This window comes from Scyliorhinus canicula, chromosome 16 (genome assembly GCF_902713615.1).
Source record: "Scyliorhinus canicula chromosome 16, sScyCan1.1, whole genome shotgun sequence".
Taxonomy (NCBI): Eukaryota; Metazoa; Chordata; class Chondrichthyes; order Carcharhiniformes; family Scyliorhinidae; genus Scyliorhinus; species Scyliorhinus canicula.
The window spans coordinates 71,503,080-71,524,478 of NC_052161.1; the positions used below are offsets into that span (position 1 = coordinate 71,503,080).

The 21,399-nt window shown below is 49.2% G+C and overlaps 1 protein-coding gene across 1 annotated transcript in view; it reads left to right on the forward strand.

Annotated features, from left to right (window-relative positions):
• Positions 1-21,399, forward strand: part of cabcoco1 (ciliary associated calcium binding coiled-coil 1) — a 147,834-nt gene that overhangs the window by 12,015 nt on the left and 114,420 nt on the right. The window contains exons 3-4 of the mRNA XM_038774024.1: positions 676-845; positions 8,053-8,197. Coding sequence (XP_038629952.1) covers positions 676-845; positions 8,053-8,197 — 315 coding nt within the window. The remainder of the gene's footprint in view (positions 1-675; positions 846-8,052; positions 8,198-21,399) is intronic.

The following is a 21,399-nucleotide window of genomic DNA, read 5'->3' on the forward strand; positions in this document are numbered from 1 at the left end:
GGTCACGTGCAGGAGATTTAGGTTCATGATCCTAAAAGAGTATGATCCAAGTGTTTTTCAGACAAGGTGTTAGACCAAGGGAGGGAGAGGCTGATGGCGTTCGGCCGTGCTCTCCCCAGCAGATGTAAAGGTCCCATGACACTTTTTGAAGAAAAGTGAGACTGTTCTCCCAGAGTCCTGACCAACATTAATCTCTCATCAAGCTTCCCCAAAATAGATTATAAAGAAAAACAGAAGATACCTGAAATACCCAGTCGGTCAGGCAGCATCTGTGGAGAGAAACAGAGTTAGCATTCCAGGCCAATGACCTCTCAGCAGCTAATCACCCTGACACGTTAACTCTTTCTCTCCAGAGGTGCTGCTTGACATGCTAAGTATATACCGCATTTGTTGTGTTTATTTTAGGTTTACACCATCTACATTAAATAAATGCACCTTCTTTTTGCTTCTGTTCTCACTTTCACCCAACTCAAAACCATAGAACAACCTTACTTTTCACCTATCAAAAGTCTTCATTTGAACAATGGTGGTGTATTACCAACATCATTCAACGTTATTCAATTGAGCTGAATTCCGATGAATTGTATTTTTAAAATGTACGTTACCCATGAAATTGTTTCCTGTGGAATATTGTTTCAATATATTGTATCTTCTCTATTTGTCTCTTCATTAAAGAACATTGGCAGAAATTCTAGAGTTCAAACACTACCAGAACTGCATGAAAGAAGGCATCCTCTTAGATTATTATGTTTCTGGCTTTTGTTGGACAAAAGAGCAGAAGTTTACAATGCTGCAAACATCTACCTTCATGACTCTATTAAAAATAATTTTGGAGAACATCAGTGGTAAGTATGATTTAAATTGATGCATGATCAATCAGTAAAGCAATTCAGCAGAAGCTTGTTCTCATCAAATTAGAGAATGTGCCCCTGTCAGCCTGCCTCAGTTAATACATACCATTCTGGCCACTAAAACTCATCACATTTCATTTTAATTAATTGTGTGTGAAGTTCTTTTGAGGCATTTTTAAGAGACATATTAAGTCCAATCTTTCTTTCCTTGAAAAAATTAGAGCAAATGCTTGGCTTCCTGCTGCTGAGCACGCCTACTGAACAATGGAAAGTATAAGTCGCATTGAACCCCAAGGACCATAGGCTGCTCTCCCCTTTTGAGAGAGAACTGACTGATGGTGATTTGACCTGAGGGTCACCACACTTCAGGAGAGGGGCAAGGTTGAGAAGAAGGCAAGGCCTTCATGGATAAGCTCAGCCAGTACAGGAAATGAATCCGTGTTGATGGCATCGCTCTGCATCATGAATCAACCATGCAGCCAACTGAACTAACCCACCCCCACAAACATTTTTCCTTTCCTCGGCATGTTATTCTGAACAAGCCTGTATTCATGGATCTTTACTGAAAATGCATCTGGAAATAAATTATATATTCAGTCCAATAAATTTTAAAGTAAAACTGCTCCATCTGTTGGTGATCAGTCAGATATGAAGGTGATCCATCTTGAGGTTACTGCTTCATTTCCACAATGACAGGAGGAAATAAATTGAGCTGAGGGAGGAAAAAAGAATTTGAGGTTGGAGCATAGAAATGGGTGGGCTGCAACCTGGGGAAAAGTGGCTAAGGACAATGTGAGACCAGATCTGGGAAGTTATTCATTTGCAGTATTTTGCTCTTGTCTTAGTTTTATGGGTTAGGATGTGAGAATGTTGGAGTCCAGGGTTACTCAGTGAGATTATGGGCTGATGTGTGAAATAACGTTCTGTGATAGCTAAGCTTTGGGTAAGGAGTTAATAGTCAGAGGTACTAGCACAATGGAATTAGAATCCATAAAAACTGTACAATGCAGAAGGAGGCCATTTGGCCCATTTGTCTGCATCAACCCTCTGAAAGAGCACCCTATGAGGGCCCGCCCCCACCCTATCCCTGTAACCCCATGTAACCTGCACATCTTCGGACACTAAGGGGCAATTTTAGCATGGCCAATCCACATAACCTGCACGATTTGCCTATGGGAGGAAAACAGATCACCTGGAGGAAACACACACAGACACGGGGAGAATGTGCAAGCTCCACACAGTCACTTAAGGCTGGAACTGAACCCGGGTCCTTGGCGTGCGAGGCAACAGTGCTAACCACTGAGCCACCATGCCGCCCACTAAGTGAGTTTGGGGAAAGAATGTGCAAGCATGCGCGCTCACTGGCGGGACACAGGACTCTGTATACTGGGATCATATTTCCTCTGGAGGAAGAGGGAGTCTGTCAGAACCAGGGAGGGGCACAGAGTTACTCGAACACTCAGAACAACTCTCAATGGTTGCTCTTTCCAGATCACGCCTGATTGTCTTTTGTTGGAGGCCACACAGTGTCTCATCTGGTGTTGTGTTTTCCCATGAAATAACCCAAAGAGAATCAGGTACAGAACGATTGTTTATTAGCAAACACATTGGGAGAGAACAACCTCGGAGAAGGATCTTCAACTTAAGAAATTAAATAAAATTTATACAGTGCAGGTCGCGTAGGCAAAGATAGTGTTTACATTTGAGCAATGTGGTGAATGTAATATAGATGTATATATGTTAATTCACATAGCAGTAGCGCTATCCTACCACTAGGGAGAGTAGCGCTGGGAGCACTCAGGAACTTGTACTGGGCTCCACCCTTGTCTTCGCCTACGACTCCTCCCCCTAGTGCAGCTGTATAAATACCCTTGACCAGAGTCAACCTGAGTTCACTACGAGTTCATCGACAGGTAACAGGCTGGCTCTGAAGTAAGTCGATTAAAGCCTAGATTCACATCGGAAACACGTGTCTGGTGAATTGATGGTTCCATCAAGCAGTACCTGGTTAAAATACATGAAACAAGTTTCAGGTGTGCACTCAGGCAGAGTGAGTATTGTCTACTTTTATCTTCCTATGGACCTCTCCCCAACCTCCTTTCTTGGTGTTAGAATCGATACATGTGTCTGGCCCATGGGCTGATTTACGAAAACATGTTGTTAACCTTTATCCTGACTACTTGCAGATGATGTCCCAAAAACAAGTTGTTATGGTCACAATGAACCAGTTAGACTGAAAACAGGTGTTGACCCTTAATTTGACTCTTTGCAGGTGGTGCTATGTCAACATTCAGTTAGCATTGTTTGTGTCCATTTTGTCACATCAGCATGTTAATGCTTGATTATCCTTTTCTAGTCTGCTATATTGTACTGCATTATATAAGTTCAAGAGTTCCTAAGAATAACTGTTGATTTCCCTAATAAATTTTTGTTAGCAAACACTATTATTTTGCCTCCCCACAACATTTGGAAACAACTGACAGTGCAGTCAGGACCTTGGTATTATCTGAAAGATGGCATCTCCAACAGTGCAATGCTCCTTCAGTAGAACATAAAAGGGTCAGCCTAGATTTATTTGCAATTTACTTGTGTAACATTTTCATCTCTGAATACATGTAATAGAAAACATATAATAGAAAACATTTAAATCCAGTTCATGCACCATCGAAAACTATCAGCATCTCTCTCCACATCTGTTTATCTCTCTCTCCACATCTGTTTATCTCTCTCTCCATTTCTGGTTATCCCCCTCACCCTAACTTCACTTGTGTCACTTCATCTTTCCTCTAACTCTGGCTGCTTCTGTCTCAAAGTGTGCTTCACTCACCCTCTTCCACTTCTGTCACGTAGATTTTGTCCAGTTCTCTGGAGTGAGACTTGAACCCACAGTCTTCTAATTCAGAGGAAAGAGAGCTACTTCCATGTAAAGGCTGACACCTTTTGAGGTTAAGAAGGAACTTGACAAAATTAGCTCTCATAAATTGTTTCCTATGTTTGAAGGGTTCAAGTACCAGGGGTTAGTTAAAATGGGGGAATTTAGAGAGGATGGGTATGGTGGATCCATGGCGCTTTCAGAACGCAGGGGGAACGGAGTATTCCTTCTTTTCACACGTCTATAAGGTGTAGTTGAGGATTGATTACTTTGTGGTGAGTCGGGAGATTTTGGTTGGGGTGGAAGGGACAGAGTATGCGGGGATAGCTATCTCGGACCATGCACCCCACTGGCTGGATATTCAGTTCCGTACGGGACGAGAGCAGAGGCCGGGGTGGAGGTTTGACTCGGGGTTGTTGGCGGATGGAGGTTTTTGTGATAAGGTGCGGTTGGCGATTAGGGATTATGTGGAGTTCAATCAGAATGGGGAGGTGTCGGTGGGCATTTTTTGGGAAGCACTGAAGGCAGTGGTCTGGGGAGAAATTATCTCATTTATGGTTTGTGCGAATAAGGAAAGGAGTGCGGAACATGACCATCTAGTGAGCGAGATAGTGGAGGTGGACAGGGAATATTTGAGGGTGCTCACCGTGGAGGGATTGGCGAGGAGGAAAAAGTTTCTGGGGCAATTTGACAGGCTGACAACAGGGAGGGCGGGAGGGCAACTGCGTAGGGCAAGAGGGGTGCAATGGGGCGAAGGCGAGCCGCATGCTGGCGCACCAGCTGCGCAGGCAGGCTGCATCCAGGGAAATATTAAAGATCCGGACTGGGGCTGGGGATGTGGTGTCAGAGCCAGGGAAGAAAAGTGAGGCATTTAGAGAGTATTACCAGGGACTTTATGAGGCAGACCCAGGAGGAGAGGAGGGGGACATGGGGGTGGTTTCTGGATGAGCTGGAATTTCCCCAGGTGGAGGAAGCAAAGAGACAGGTGTTGGAGGAGTCCCTGGGGCTGAGGGAGGTGTTGGATAGTATCAGGGGTATGAAGTCGGGGAAGGACCCTGAGCTGGATGGGCACCCTGCAGAATTTTATAAGGAATTTGTGGTGGACCTGGCACCACATCGGTTGGGAGCGTTTAATGAAGCTCTGGAGAAGGGGGAGTTGCCGGAGACGATGAAGTAGGCAGTAATCACACTAATCACCGAAAAAGGGAAGGATCCAGTGGAATGTGGATCGTTTTCGACCCATATCACTATTCAACACAGATGTGGAAGTATTGGCTAAGTTGTTGGCGGGGAGGATGGAGGATTGTATCCCGGGGGTGGTTGCAGAAGATCAAACAGGCTTCGTGTAGGGCAGGCAGCTCGCGAGTAATATAAGACGGCTGTTGAATGTGGTGATGAATCTGTCGAGACATCTGGTACCGGAGGTGGTGGTGTCCATGGACGCGGAGAAAGCATTTGATCGGGTGGAGTGGCGGTACATGTTCGCGGTTTTGGGATGGTTTGGGTTTGGGCCGAGATTTGTGGCATGGATACGGTTGCTGTATGTGGCGCCAAGAGCGAGGGTGAGGACGAATGATAGGAGCTCAATAAGCTTTGATGCACACAGGGGTACGAGGCAAGGGTGCCCGCTGGCCATAGAGCCATTGGTGATGGCTCTCAGGGGGTCGGCAGAATGGCAGGGATTAATGAGGGGACAGAGGGAGCATTATGTGCCGCTCTATGCCGATGATCTCTTGCTGTCGGTTTTGGATCCGTTTGAGAGTATGGGAAGGATTATGGGCCTGTTGGGGAGGTTTGAAGGGGTCTCGGGACACAATGTAGGGAAAAGCAAGGTATTCCCGGTGAATGAGCTGGCACATTTGGGGGAGATGCCATTTTCGGTAGCGAGGGATAGGTTTAGGTACTTGGGGATTCAGATAGCAAGGGAATGGACGGGGCTCCATAAGTGGAACTTAACGAAGCTGGTGGAGGAGGCCAGGGAGGATCTTAAGGGGTGGGATACACTGCATTTAATGTTGGCGGGGAGGGTCCAGGTGGTGGAAATGAATATTCTGCTGAGGTTCTCTTTCAGGCTATCCCGATCTTTATACCAAAGGTCTTTTTTCGGAAAGAGGACACAATCATCTCTGACTTTATATGGGCGGGAAAGATGCCAAGGATAGGGAGGACCCTGCTACAGAGGCAGAGGCAGCAGGGGGAGTTGGCGTTGCCAAACTTGCTTCATTATTATTGGGCGGCGAATGTGGACAATGTGCGGCGGTGGTGGGAAGGAGAAGGGGTCGAGTGGGTTATGATGGAGGAGGAATCTTGTAAGGAGTCTAGTTTGAGGGCTATGGTGACAGCAGCATTGCCAATGGCTCCGAGTAGGTATGCAGGGAGCCCAGTGGTGCAGTCCACGGTGAAGATATGGAATCAGCTGAGGAGGAATTTTAGGGTGGAAGGGACGTCGGTGCTAACGCAGCTGTGCGAGAATCATGGGTTTGAGCAGGTGGAATGGATAGTGTATACAGGAGGTGGAGGGAAGTGGGGCTGGTCAAGGTGAGGGATTTGTATTTGGAGGAAGGGTTTGCCAGCCTGGAGGAGCTAAGGGACAGGGTAGAGCTGCCGAGGGGTAGTGAGTTCAGGTATCTACAGGTTAGGGACTTTGCACGAAAGATCTGGAAGGAGTTCCCTGGATTGCCGGGATACACCCTGCTGGAGCAACTGCTGCTTCCAGATGTGGAAGGGAAGCGAGAACTGGGGATATATATAAGTGGTTGGGGGAGCAGGGAGACAAGCGGGTGGTGAAGATCAAGGAGAAATGGGAAGCGGAGTTGGGAATGGAGATCAATTGGGGAGAATGGAATGAGGCACTGCAAAGGGCAAACGGGACCTCCTCTTGTGCAAGGATGAGCATGATAAATTTAACGGCTGATAAATTGGCGACAAACTTTGCTGGAGTGGCGGTCGGCATCACCACCGGGGGTAGCAGCATGGTTGGGTGGCCTGTTTGACTTCCTGCGGTTAGAGAAGATAAAGAATGAGTTAAGGGGCTCAGCAAGGGAGTTCGAGAAAAGGTGGGGATGTTTTTGACCATATTTGAGGAACTGTTCATACCTGGGGGGTGGGGGGGGGGGGGGGGGGGGGGGGTGGGGGGGGGGGGGGGGGGGGGTGAAAAAGGAGAAAAATCTGTATAAACTGTATAGATGATTGTTGGGAATAATGTTTGAAAAGAGAAAAATAAATAAACAAATAAATAAAATGGGGAATTTTGAACTAAGAAGCAAAGTTGGGGTGGTGACCCTCCACATAAATGGTAATCAAGTCATGGAATAAGTTACTAGAAAAGGTCGCTGAGGCAGAGGTATAAATGGATTTAAATGGCAATTAGATGTGATCTGGAGAGAGTTGTGTTGAGAAGATGGGCTTGTTGGTTTTGGTGTTGTCGGCTATACAGTGTCTCATCTGGAAACAACTGAAAGTACAGTCAGGACCTTGGTATTATCTGAAAGATGGCATCTTCAATCGTGCAGTACTCCTTCAGTAGAACATTGGAATGGCAACCTAGATTTTGTTTAGGTCTCGAGTGTGGTTTGAATCCACAACCTTCCGACAGTCAAAGTGATACCACCTAAGAATTTTTAAATAGTGACACTTGCTTCCTTTATCACCCTTACTTTCTTCTTGTTGCTCCTCATATCTTGTGAAGACCTTCATTCGTTGCTGAAGTAGCGTTTCAGTCACTTGGTGGTCTCAGGTACCTTACCCAAGTGGCCATTAAGAATGTCAACAATGAATGTTCAGCTGTTGGACTATGGAGACTTTAGAGACAAGCCCAGTGCTGACCTCATATGCATATTCCAGCAGGCTCACTGAATAGGAATTAGGAGCAGGATCCCTGGCCAACTTCTTCCCTCCCTGAATGGTGTTGAAACACATTGTACCATCCTTACTAGTGATGTGCCCAAGACCAACTGAGAATTAAACCGAGGAACGTCTTGTTTGTGTGGCTGAACCACTGTCTGGATTCTCATCAGGGAGAGATCAAGCAAATTATTTTAAGTAGAGTTCACCTCTTCCGATTTAACTGTAGGAAACAAACACTGCAAATAGGGCAACTGGTTAAGACCAGTGGAAAGATTATAATCATGCCAATGTTGCTGCATGATAATTTAATCAATATGATTTTAATGCCACATATATAAAAGGCAACATCTTTAATTTGATGGTAGATATAACAAGCTTTCAAAAATTGGTTGTCACTCCCGGCTTAATGCTTCTTCATTTTATATGAAATGGAATATCTCCTAAGTCAGTTGGTCGCTCACTCAATGCTGTGTTTTATTACAGAGAAACACTTGTCGTTGCCAGATAATTTAAAAGAGCTCAAGAAAGTCATGGCTGAAGTTGTTCTGTCAAGGTTAGAAAAGGGTGGTAGCAGAGAATTCTTCACAGTCGACCAAGGCAAGGCCATTATTAGCTACATGAAGATCAGGTACCAGTTTTCTCTCTTCCTCAGTGTCAGTAGCGCCCAAGTTGCAGCTGTTCAGCCACAGTGAGGGGCTTTTCTTCAAGGTCAATGTCATTTACTCTTTCGTACTTGGGGGTGTTTTGAATTTTCCTCAGTATAAATTGGAGCAAAACTGAAAAAGATGGACTCCTTCTTGGTTTTCTCAGCTTCCTTAGTCTTCGTGTGAACCAACTGAATTTGAAATACCTTGGCATGTCTTAAAGCCAATGTAATTTAGAGGGAATAGGTTTTGTAGTTACTATGGTCTTTTATGATGTCATCACAACAGATGTCATCACATATTGTAACCTAGGTGAAATGTGAAATCTTGAGAACGAGTCCAGTTCTGCAAGTAGGAAATATTAATGAAATACAAAATGCAGCATAATGCTTTGCAGCTTCACGCCTCCATCCTTGCTGCCTCTCTTGCTGTCTCTTCCCCACCCCCAATCATCCCTCCGTCACTTAGATAATAGCGTTAATATAAACATATTATGCAGATAATATATTGACACTTTCTGTCTTTGCAATGTTTTTTTCTTCAGAAATATCAAAAAAGCTTTTGTTAAAACTTACCTTTAATGTTAACTCATGTGAGGCGATTAAAGCTATTGCAGAAAATCACAGAGCAGCAAAATAACGTACACTTCACCTTGCCATGATTAATGTCACAGACAATTTTCTAATAAGAAAAATGGTACATGGGTGTACATCTTGTTTATGTCATGGACAGCTGTCCTCAGAGAAGCAACAGAGGAAGCTTTTCTGTGCTCAATGTGCAATTTTTAACTTGTCTCTCTCAAGTATAACATTGGAGATGTAGGTCAGCTGTCTAATTCTCATTACTTTCAAAAGTTGTAAATTTAACCCACCAAATTTCAGCCAGCTGTAATTGTAGTCGAACTATATGAAGAAGAAGCCACAAAAATTAAAAGATACACACACACGAAACTGGGTCAACAGTTCAGCTTCTTTCATTTATGGAGGCACAAATGCATTTCTCTGCCCCCCCCACTCCGTCCCTCTGTAATGAAACTATTTTATTTACAGTGGCAGATAGAATGGAGGCTGAGCTCTGCTAATGCCAGATGCCCTAGAGTGTTTTATCCTGGCACTTAGTGATATCACATGTTACTGCTTTAACCTTTTAAGTCACCAGTCATTTTCAGTATATTTGCATATGTGTCAGCAGCAGTTTAAGAATGAATGCACTGCATCGCAATTCAACAAATCTGTAGACCATTTTGAAAATAACCATTAAAAAAAAACATTATTCTGCTAGGAGACTAGTGGAAATTACTGTGGTGATATGAGTGGGAGCACTGCCATTGGTGCAGAGCATTGGTTTCCCATTGGCTCTGGCTGGTCATGTGCCTCTCGTCTGATTGGCTGGTACTAGTCATGTGACTGCTCACCAATTGGTCGAGAGGCAAGTAGACCCCACCTCCGAGGCGGGGTATAAGTACCCAGGTTTCCCGGCGGTCGGCCTTTCTCTGTAGTCGACCACCGGGCTAACAACGAGCTGATTAAAGCCACAGTTTGGATCTTCATCATGTCTTGCGTCCACTTGATGGTTCATCAATTTAATCAGCTAGAATTTTGAAATGGAGCTACGCATCAAGCCCGACTGCCTCCGCACCAGCCCGCATGCCTCAAATGCGCCTGCAATCTTTAAACATTGGCAGGCGTGTTTTAACAGTACTTGACAACTGCAGCCAGCAGCCCACCAAGGAGCAGAAACTCCACATCCTCCACTCGTGCGTGGGCACGGCGGTATACTCAATGAATGAGGACGAAAGTGATTATGACGCGGCCATGGATATCCTGAAAGGGCACTTTTTCTCCGGCCGGTCAACGAAGTATATGCACGGCATCTCCTAACGACTAGACAGCAGTTCCCTGGTGAGTCACTCGACGAATTTTACCAGGCCCTCACAGCTCTAGGGAGAATGTGCGCCTGTCCCCAAGCTTCTGTGACTGAGCACATGGAACATTTAATTAGAGACGCTTATGTTGCCGGCATGCAATCCTCCTCTATCCTCCAACGATTGCTGGAGAAGAACGCCCTCAGCCTAGCTGAGGCACGGACCCTTGCAACCTCCCTGGAGGTCGCCGACCTGAACGCCCGCGCATACGCCCCCGGCCGTGCAGCAACCACCTGGACCTCGTGGCATGCGCCGTCCTCTGCTGACCCTGACACCCCCCCCTCCCCCCCCAGGCCTTCGCTGCGGGACGCTCCGACAAGCTTTCGGGGCCCCGCTGCTATTTTTGTGGCCCCTCTAAACACCCCCGCCCGCGCTGCCTGGCCCGCTCCGCTCTGTGTTAGAGCTGCGGGAAGAAGGGCCACTACGCGGTGGTCTGCCAGTCCAAGTCGGTCGCTGCTGTTCCGCGCAGCGACCGTGGATCGCCCCCCCCCCCCCCCCCGGGCTCCCCCAGAGCCCCGCGCCGCGCACCGAACTCTCCGGCCAGCAACTGGCCCACGGTCCTCCCAACCCCCGCTCCCGGCTGCTCCGACCGGCCCGCAGACGCCACTGACACTGCCCCCAGCTGCCACGAGGTTCCCACGGGCGCTGCCATCTTGGGTCCCGGACGCCACGTGCGGGTCAGGGGCGCCGCCATCTTGGGGCCCCGGCTCCACGTGTGGGTCCTGGGCGCCGTCATCTTGGGACCCCGATTCCACGTGTGGGTCCTGGGCGCCGCCAATCTTGGGCCAACACGGAAGGCCTTGCCAGCGATTACTCTGCCACCGAGGATGACCTGGAACTCTCGCCACGACTTGCTTCCATCACACTCGACCAGTCGCGACCAGGCTTGCTTGCCAAGACTACGACAACGATCCAGCTCAGCGGACGCAAGACAAAATGCCTATTGGACTCCGGGAGCACGGAAAGTTTCGTCCACCCCGACACGGTAAGACGCTGCGCGCTCCCCATCCACCCAGTTAAGCATAAAATCGAATTGGCTTCGGGTTCGCACTCTGTCCAAATCACCGGGTGCTGCATAGCGGACCTCGTGGTCCAGGGGAGGGTTTTCAAAAACTTCAAACTCTTGGGCGTGGATTTCCAGTGCAACCTGCAGAGCTTAACCTTCCAATTCGGCGGTCCTATTTCCCCGCCCCCCCCCCCCCCCCCCTTACTGTCTGCAGCCTCGCGTCCCTCAAAGTGGACCCCCCTTCCTTGTTTGCTAATCTCACCCCAGATTGTAAACCTGTCGCCACTCGGAGCAGACGATACAGTACCCAGGACCGGACCTTCATTGGGTCCGAGGTCCAGAGGCTCCTTAAGGAAGGAGTTATCGAGGCCAGCAACAGTCCCTGGCGAGCCCAAGTGCTGGTAGTTCGGACTGGGGAGAAAAACCGGATGGTCATTGATTACAGTTAGACCATCAACAGGTTTACGCAGCTGGACGCGTACCCTCTCCCCCGTATTTTCGACCTGGTTAACAGGATCGCAAAATACAAAGTCTTTTCCACGGTGGATCTTAAGTCCGCCTACCACCAGCTCCCCATTCGCGCGAGTGACCGTAAGTACACCGCGTTTGAGGCAGATGGGCGCCTCTACCACTTCCTCAGGGTTCCATTTGGTGTCACAAATGGGGTCTCGGTCTTCCAACGGGAGATGGACCGAATGGTCAACAAGCATGGGTTACGGGCTACCTTCCTGTACCTCGATAACGTCACCATCTGCAGCCATGACCAGCAGGACCATGACATCAACCGTCAAAAATTCCTCCGAACTGCGAAACTCCTTAATTTAACCTACAATAAGGATAAGTGCGTGTTTAGCACCGACCGTCTAGCCATCCTCGGCTACGTAGTGCGTAACGGAGTGATAGGCTCCGACCCCGAACGCATGCGCCCCCTGATGGAACTCCCTGTCCCCAACTCCCTCAAAGCCCTCAAACGCTGCCTGGGTTTCTTCTCCTATTACGCCCAGTGGGTCCCCAACTACGCCGACAAAGCCCGCCCCCTCATCCAGTCCACCTCCTTTCCCCTGTCAATGGAGGCCCGCCAGGCCTTTAGCCGCATCAAAGCGGATATCGCAAAGGCCACGATGCATGCTATCAACGAGTCCCTCCCATTCCAGGTCGAGAGCGACGCGTCTGACGTAGCTCTGGCGGCCACCCTGAACCAAGCGGGCAGACCCATGGCCTTCTTCTCACGAACCCTCCACGCTTCCGAAATCCGCCACTCCTCGGTGGAAAAGGAGGCACAGGCCATAGTCGAAGCTGTGCGATATTGGAGGCACTATCTGTCCGACAGGAGGTTTACCCTCCTCACAGACCAATGGTCAGTGGCTTTCATGTTTGATAATGCACAGAGGGGCAAGATCAAGAACGACAAGATCTTGCAGTGGCGGATCGAGTTGTCCACGTACAACTACGATATCTTGTATCGTCCTGGTAAGCTCAACGAGCCTCCCGATGCCCTATCTCGCGGTACCTGCGCCAGCGCGCAGATTGACCGCCTCCGCTCCCTCCACACGGACCTCTGCCATCCAGGGGTCACCCGTTTTTACCACTTTATTAAGACCCGCAACCTGCCCTACTCCATTGAGGAAGTCAGGACCGTCACCAGGGACTACCACGTCTGCGCCGAGTGCAAACCGCACTTCTACCGCCCCGAACGAGCGCATCTGATCAAGGCACCCCGCCCCTTTGAACGTCTCAGTATAGACTTCAAGGGTCCCCTCCCCTCCAACAACCGTAACACATATTTCTTGAGTGTTATTGACGAATACGTCCGCTTCCCTTTTGCCATTCCCTGTCCCGACATGACCACAACAACCGTCATAAAGGCCCTCCTATCCATCTTCTCCCTGTTTGGTTACCCCACGTACATCCACAGCGACCGTAGTTGAGTGACGAACTACGTCAATTCCTGCTCAGCAGTGGCATAGCCTCTAGCAGGACGACCAGTTATAACCCCCGGGGTAACGGTCAGGTCGAGCGGGAGAATGGCACCATTTGGAAGACCATCCTGCTGGCCCTACGGTGCAGAGATCTCCCTATCCCCCGTTGGCAAGAGGTCATCCCCGACGCCCTTCACTCAATCCGGTCTCTCCTCTGTACTACCACTAATCAAACACCTCATGAACGTCTTCTTGTTTTCCCTTGGAAGTCGTTCTCAGGATCCCCTCTCCCGACCTGGCTGGCCACTCCCGGGCCCATCCTTCTCAGGAAGCATGTGCGGGTGCACAAGTCCGACCCGTTGGTTGAGTGAGTCCAGTTACTCCACGCCAACCCGCAGTATGCGTACGTGGAGTATCCCGACGGTCGGCAGGATACGGTCTTGCTTCGGGACCTGGCACCCGCCGGTGTGCGGCCTTCTCCTCTTCCTTCACCACCTCCCCCCCCCAACTCCAATTCCCCCCGCGCCCCCACGATCCAGCGCATATACCCCCTCTTCCCCGAGTACAGCATTTCCACCACCGGCCCGGAGTACGGAGACACATCTACGACCGACGCTCCCGGAGGCAAGGATGACCATCGGCCCGACGTCACCGGCTCCACTGCGGCGGTCCACCAGAGCACCACGGGCACTCAACAGGCTGATCATGTCCATCTGATGCAACCATGGGACTTTATTGGACTCTATTGTAATTTATTTTGCACCCTAATGTAGTATTGTTTATTTTGCCACGAGCCAGTGGGCAGCCCATATCTTCTCGATTATCTCTACTCATACCACCAGTCCTCGGATCTCTCCCCCCCCCCCCCCCCCCCCCCCCCCCCCCCGCCGCCTTTCTCCACAAGGGGTGAATGTGGTGATATGAGTGGGAGCACTGCCATTGGTGCAGAGCATTGGTTTCCTTTTGGCTCTGGCTGGTCATATGCCTCTCGTCTCATTGGCTGGGACTAGTCATGTGACTTCTCACCAATTGGTTGAGAGGCAAGTAGACCCCGCCTCCGAGGTGGGGTATAAGTAAGTGCCCAGGTTTCCCGGCAGTCGGCCTTTCTCTGTAGTCAACCACCGGGCTAACAACTAGCTGATTAAAGCCACAGTTTGGATCTTTATCGTGTCTCGCGTCCAATTGATGGTTCATCAATTACTTGATGAAACCATGCTACATATCAAGTACAGCATTCAAACCACACAAATGGGGAACAGATAACATTGAAAACAGGCTCCTCCGATTAGTTGCAGAAATTATAAATGTCTAGACATTAATCCTTTCTAGAACAGCACAGACTTTTGAGGAGATTTGAATTGAGATTGTCAAAATAATGAAAGGATTCAATTTGATCCGAATGGATAAGTTATTGAAGATAAAGAGGTTAGGGAGAACCAAGGGACGTGCTCCTAGGTTGCTTAAACACAGAACTAGTTTGGATGGTCGGAAGTCTTCTTTAATTGCAGAGAGTTGTTGACCTTTTGAAATAAGTTGCCGGCATTAAAAAAGTTGCAGGTTCAGTTCCCTACCATGGCTGACACCACTTTGTGAAGGTGGAGTGCTGGCCAATCTGTCTCCAGACCACGGTGCCTTTAAGAACCCTCGGAGGATCAGAAAGAAATGTCCTAATTTTGCTTCCCTTCCGCTGTCTAAGGATTTTTTTGGGGCTCTTTTGTTTTGCTTGTTGCACGTGTTTACTTTGGAGTGTAAAGGGTGGTGGAAGATGATGGTGGACATGTTGTTAAGTTGCAACACAAAAGTATAGGACAAGGTCAATGAACAGAATGAACATTCTGTACCTCATTTTCGCACGCTCATAGATGTCTCTTCTCGTGTTCCCTTTATCATATTACTTGACAGAAGTACTCAAGCTCTTATTTACTAACTTAACAGAACTTATCTAGCATGCCAAGCCCTGTCGCTGTGATATTTATTCAACATTTAGGCAGGAAACTGGTGCCTGATTATAGCACACAAAAGAATAACGGGTTTGGAATCAATTGGAGGAAAATGCATAGTGAAGAGAATTTCCTTAAGTGGATTCATGCAGCCTGTGTGGAAAAGCTGGAACAGAGTCATTAACTAATTATCAAGCTGTGAAACAGTTTTGGAAAATTGATTAAAATGTTGAGTGCAATAATCTATACTTACATAAGGGGCTCCATTCCTGACACACAGGTCTGGATTATCTGATTCTGTGGCTATGTCTCCAGGAGCCATCTGGTCTTATGACCAGAAAGTCGGCGGTGCCCCTGCAATGATGGGGGGTTCGCAGTCGCGCAGCCTAAAGCCTCTGGATATGGCCAGGCCTTTGGCCGTGCTGTGCAACATGGACCCGGCCTACCAAAAACAGCCCCTCTGTAACCAGCCTCGCCACCCCTGGCCCATGCCTCACCAGTTCTCCCAGCCCCCGCCGAAGCCCCCCCCCCCCCGCCAGCGGAACAGCAGCAGTGCTGGACTCAGTCTGCAGCCACCACGTGAAGTCCCCGACCGTTGTGAGGACACGCGCCCCATGCCCCGCTCGGCCCATCAGGGAGGGCCTCTGGTGACGTCCATATGGCGTGCTCACCGAGTATGCTGTTTTTGAAGGTGCAGAGCATCGCAATAAGTACGCCGCCCCCAATTACAGCGTAAAGGTGGATTCTCCAGCCGATCGCCGAACGCAATTTCAGCATCGGCGATCGGAGAATCCCGCCCTAAGTATTGACACCAGTACAGGATTTGTGGACATTCACGACATCAAAACTGGCGGCGAACCTGATGGATTCAGTGACTGTAGAGGGGCTAGCACCGGCGCCATGTGGAACACAATCGATTCCAATGAAAAGCAGTGTGGGATTCGTTGGGTCTGTGATTGACACTCGCAAGGGCGACAAGCTACAGCCACATACATAATTACAATCGCCACACACACACTTCCCAGCCAGCAAGGTGGCACTAGTTGTGATGAAGCACGCCCATACAGCTGATGGATCGGCTGGGGCCAGAGGGCACCTGGGGGAGTGGCTTGGGGGGACTCCTGTGCACCGTAGCACAGTGGTTAGCACAGTTGCTTCACAGATCCAGGGTCCCAGGTTCGATTTCCAGCTTGGGTCACTGTCTGTGCGGAGTATGCACGTTCTCCCCGTGTCTGCGTGGGTTTCCTCCGGGTGCTCCAGTTTCCACCACAGTCCAAAGATGTGCAGGTTAGGTTGATTGGCCATGCTAAATTGCCCGTAGTATCCAAAAAAAGGGTAGGTGGGGTTGCTGGGTTACGGGGATAGGGTGGAGGTAAGTTAAGTAGGATGCTCTTTCCAAGGGCCAGTGCAGACTGAACGGGCCAAATGGCCTCCTTTGCACTGTAAATTCTGTGATTCTATGACCTGTGGCCTACGGTTCACAGTGGGTTGTCAGTGATATGCGCAGCTGCATGGCTGCCTTTCCGGCTGCGGCAATGTTGTTCCGTGCCCGTTCACCTCGACCCCACAGCCCACCTCCTGGCCACACCTCCACTACTCCCCTCAACCCTGACAGAAGCCTCCCCGGCCAGCAGCACAAATGTCAGCAAACTATGGCGATGCTGGACACTTTTGGTACCCTCTCTCTCTCCCTCCCTCAGCAGCCATGACACTGGTTTCACATTTTTAAAAGCACAAGTGAACTTCGCCATCGGGAACTTGACCCATCGGAGCCTGAGAATTGCGGAAGCCGGGAGAATACCAGGTCAGGCCTGCCAATGATATGCAAATGGTGTTTACTGTACGAGCGTTCCGGACCGCTTTGACGCCGCTGTCAAGGTGATTTGCGATTTGGTGCTGAATGGGTGCCTGCCGTGATTTTGGCATTGGAACCTATCGTGTTTCCCGATTTCGGCGTCAACCAATGGAGAATCCCGCCCAAGATGTCTTTTCAGAACTTTAGTGCCTAAGATGCTGGCACAGAGCAGCTCTGAAATGTAGAGGACAAAATTAATAATTAGCAAAAGAGCCTGAGGTGCTTCTTTTTTTTTTGCATTATGTATCATTATAATTTGGAATGCAATGCCTTAAAAAGTGATGGAAGCAACTTCAGCAATAACTTTCAAAAGGAAAGTGAGTGTTGTTACAATCCTTGACCAGACCTTTGGACGTCGGGGGGAGATCCAATTAAGGACAAATAATGTTTTTTAAAAGAGATACGGTTGAGATTCAAGACACATACTGTCACCGGGCTGTTTCCATTTATATATGACTCCCAGATCTATCCCTGAGCCCTCTCCGATTACCAGGGTTGCCCCTGAGCCCTCTCCAATTACAAAGGCTGCGCTTGAGCCCGCTCCGATTATCAGGGCAGACATTCCTAAGAACCGTAACATTTTGCTTTTCGTTTTTTGAACAAGAAAGTCTATAATGACTTTACCTTGTCCCACGACATGTCCCAGATAGGTGATCTTAGCACTCGCTCTTTGGATCAGTGGATCTTCAACATATATCATCAGTTATGTAATCCATCAATTCCCAATTGATTAGCCATAGAACTGCAGCAGAAGCATTCCTCATCTCAAACAGCATTTCTCACATCATGGTCATGTTGAAATACAGACGTCCGCACTGGTTTATCACGACATATCACAGTGTACTTCATGAACAGTTTGGTTGTGTCACTTTTGGAAGATCAGGTAACATTCTGTCTAAATTTCCTGGCACTATTGGCAGATTTTGCAGGTAGGGTTTGATCGGAGAACCTTCTAACTGCTTAATTGTATCTAATAATCTTCTCTTCTTTTTTTCACAACCAAAAGCTGGTCAGACTAATCTCCCAGTCATAGCAAGGCTTTAGCATATTTATATTTACGTTGGCGCTTCCGTCTATCTAGTGCAGTCATTTTCAAACCCAGGGTCACGACACGTGGATGGGTCGCAGGCAGGCGTCGGGAGGGTCACAAGGTCATGTGTCCTTGCTTTCCCAATTATGGGCAGTAGTGCCAACAGCCGTGACCGGCTTTTGAATCGCCGGCTGCAACCAGCTTTCAGAATGCCAGCTCTCTCACGCATGCATGCCCCCTCAGCAATATGCAGACCCAGGAGCAGATTTTTATTATTCTTTTAATCGTCTTCCTGCCTGGAGCGGTGACAGAGAGCAGGTCACATACCCCATCACTGACGCCATGTGCCCTGGGCTGAAGAGAGATTCCTCCGTTTTGTTAGTAACAAGCAAGCAACAGGACTGAAGAATTTAAAATTGATTGTTTTGTAATAAGGAAGAGAGGGCCAGAGACACAAACATGCCAGGATATCTCAACTAAATCTGCTGGAGAGAGTGGCTCGGGAGAATCCACAACAGGACAAAGCAGTGCTGGTGTGAGCTCCAGGGCCTCTGATGGACAGCCCGTTAAGAAGAAGCTGAAATCAGGAACAAAGCTGTAAAATGATTATTTTAAGGTATGGCTTTATTAATTGTGCCAATGCAAATCAGGATGTGAAGCCCATGTGCGTTATATGCAGGGAAGTACTGGAAAATTAAAGTTTAAAACCCTTAAAACTTCCAAGGCATTTGCAGACAAAGCATGACAGGTTTGAGGATAAATCTCAATTTTACTTTCAACACATGTAATAAGAACTAAAATAGTCAGCTAAAGTCCTCAGCAGAAATGTAACATTGAATAACATAGCAAGTGAGATCATGAGGACCAAACAGACACGCTTGTTGCATTAAAGGTAAGAAAAAATGGTAGATCACGAAGTTCGGCCAGCCCAGCCTGGATCGTGAAAGTTGGCCGAAGGTCAGCCAGACTGGGCCCCGAAGGATGGCCAATTGGTAAAGATGGGTTTTTCCCCCACAACCCAAAGATATGCAGTGTAGGTGGATTGGCCATGTTAAATTGCCCCTTAATTGGAAAAAAATGAATTAGGTACTCTAAATTTATTTATTTTTTAATTTATGCCCAAGGTTTTTATCATTATGGAATGATCTGTTTGGACTTATGCAGAACAATACTTTTCACTGTACTTCAGTACAAGTGACAAAACAAATACAAATCCAATATTTGAGTATCCAGGTGGCGTGGAGCTGGGTCCAACTGCATCACGATGCTCAATTGGTGGAGCAGATGAAGGTGGATTGGACGTGTTGCCACTGTCGCTGGCTGGGCGGGTGCAGTCAGTTAAAATGGCGGTGCTGCCGAGGTTTCTGTTCATGTTTCACAACCTCCCTTTCTTTGTCCCAAGTCATTCTTTAGGAAAGTCAATGCCCTGATCTCTGGGTTTGTGTGCGCGGAGAAGGCCCCAAGGGTGCAGTGGGCCTTTTTGGAATGGGGGCATGGTGGGGTGGGGGGGGGGGGGGGGGGGGGGGGGGGGGGGGTCTGGCATTGCCAAATATGATAAATTATTATTGGGTGGCGTATATTGCAATGGTGTGTGAGTAGACTGTGGAGGGGGAGTCGGTTTGGGGGTGGGTGGAGGCGGCATCATATAGGAAAACAAGTTTGAGGGCTTTGTTCTTTCTAGCCAGGCACTCCGAGAGCCCAGTGGTGGTATCGACCTTAAGGATGTGGGGCACTGGAGGCAGCATTTGGGGCTGGAGGGTGCCACAGTGTAGGCACCGATCTGCGATAACCATAGGTTTGCGCTGACAGGACTGAATGCGAGGTTTAGGGGGTGGCGGCAGGCAGGGATTAATCGTTTTGGAGACTTGTTTATATGAGGCAAATTTGCGGGCCTGGAGGGCTTGGAGGAAGTGTACTAGTTGCCCAAGGGGAATGGCTTTAGGTATCTGCAGGTTTGGGATTTTGTGAGGAGAGTGGTGCTGTCCTCTCTGGGCAGCACGGTAGCACAAGTGGATAAAATGTGGATTCACAGCGCCAGGGTCCCAGGTTCCATTCCGTGCTGGGTCACTGTCTGTGTGGAGTCTGCACGTTTTTCCCGTGTCTGTGTGGGTTTCCTCCGGGTGCTCCGGTTTCCTCCTATAGTCCAAAGACGTGCAGGTTAGGTGGATTGGCCATGCTAAATTGCTCTTAGTGTCCAAAAAGGTTAGGAGGGTTTATTGGGTTACGGGGATAGGGTGGAAGTGTGGGCTTAAATGGGTCAGTGCAGACTCGATGGGCCGAATGGCCTCCTTCTGCACTGTATGTTCTATGCCCTTTCCTTTGCTGCCATTCTGGGAATTGCTGAAAGGGGAGTTGTTGGAATCCCTGAAGGTGACGACGAGTAAGCTGCTGGAGACCCAGACAACCCAGGGTGCAGCGATACTTGAGTTGCAGCAGCAGGCCTCTGAGTGCGAGGAGGAGGTTTCGGCCCTTGTGGGGAAGGTGGAGATACACGAGGCACTTCATAAAAAGTGGCAAGATCGGTTTGAGGAGATGGAGCTTCGGTCATGGAGGAAGAACCTGCGGATCCTGGGCCTCGAGGAGGCGCTGGAGGGGTCGGACCTGCCGGCCTATGTGGCCATGATGTTGAACTCGCTGGTGGGGGCAGGATCCTTCCATCTGCCCCTGGAGCTGGAGGGGGCCCATAGAGTGCTGGCCAGGCGGCCTAAGGCGAATGAACTCCTGCAGGCGGTGCTGGTGCGGTTCCATCGGTTCAGCGACCGGGAGTGTGTTCTCCGATGGGCCAAGGAGGTGAGGAGCAGTAAGTGGGAGAATTCGGTAGTGCGTATCTACCAGGACTGGAGTGCGGAGGTGGCCAAGCGGAGAGCCGGGTTTAACCGGACGAAGGCGGTGCTCCATGGAAAGCAGGTGAAGTTCGGCATGTTGCCGCCTGCGTGCCTGTGGGTCACCTACAAGGATCGGCATCACTACTTTGAGTCCCCGGAGGAAGCGTGGGCCTTTGTGCAGGCTGAAAAGCTGGACTTGAACTAAAGATTGGGGGCTGTGGGAGTTTTTCTATTCTATTCATGTATCATTGTTTATGCTGTAGCGGGTTATTCTGTTTGTTTTTGTTTTTTCTCTCGCTTTCGGACGATATGGGGTATGGTTTCGTGTTCTAAGGGGGGTACTGGGGTTTGTGGTTGATCTGTGTCTTTGTTTGTATGGAGTTGGTGGTTGGGTTGGGACTGCGGTTTGGGAGCTGCATTGGTGGGGTGGGGCAGTGTGAAAGCGCGGGCTTTTCTCTGGTTTCCCGCGCTGCGGGACGAGGGGGTGGAGCTGGTGATGAGGGGCTATTAGACCGGGTTTCTCGCGCTGAAGCTGTGCCCAGGAGCTGATGCAGGGGAGATGGGGGGACCTCATATCGGGAGGGGTCGGAGTTAGAGCGGGAGCTGCCGGGGTCAGCAGAAGTCAGCTGGCTCACGGGAGTACAGTGGAGGGAGAGTCGCGGTTAGGAGGGGTCCTAGCCGGGGGGG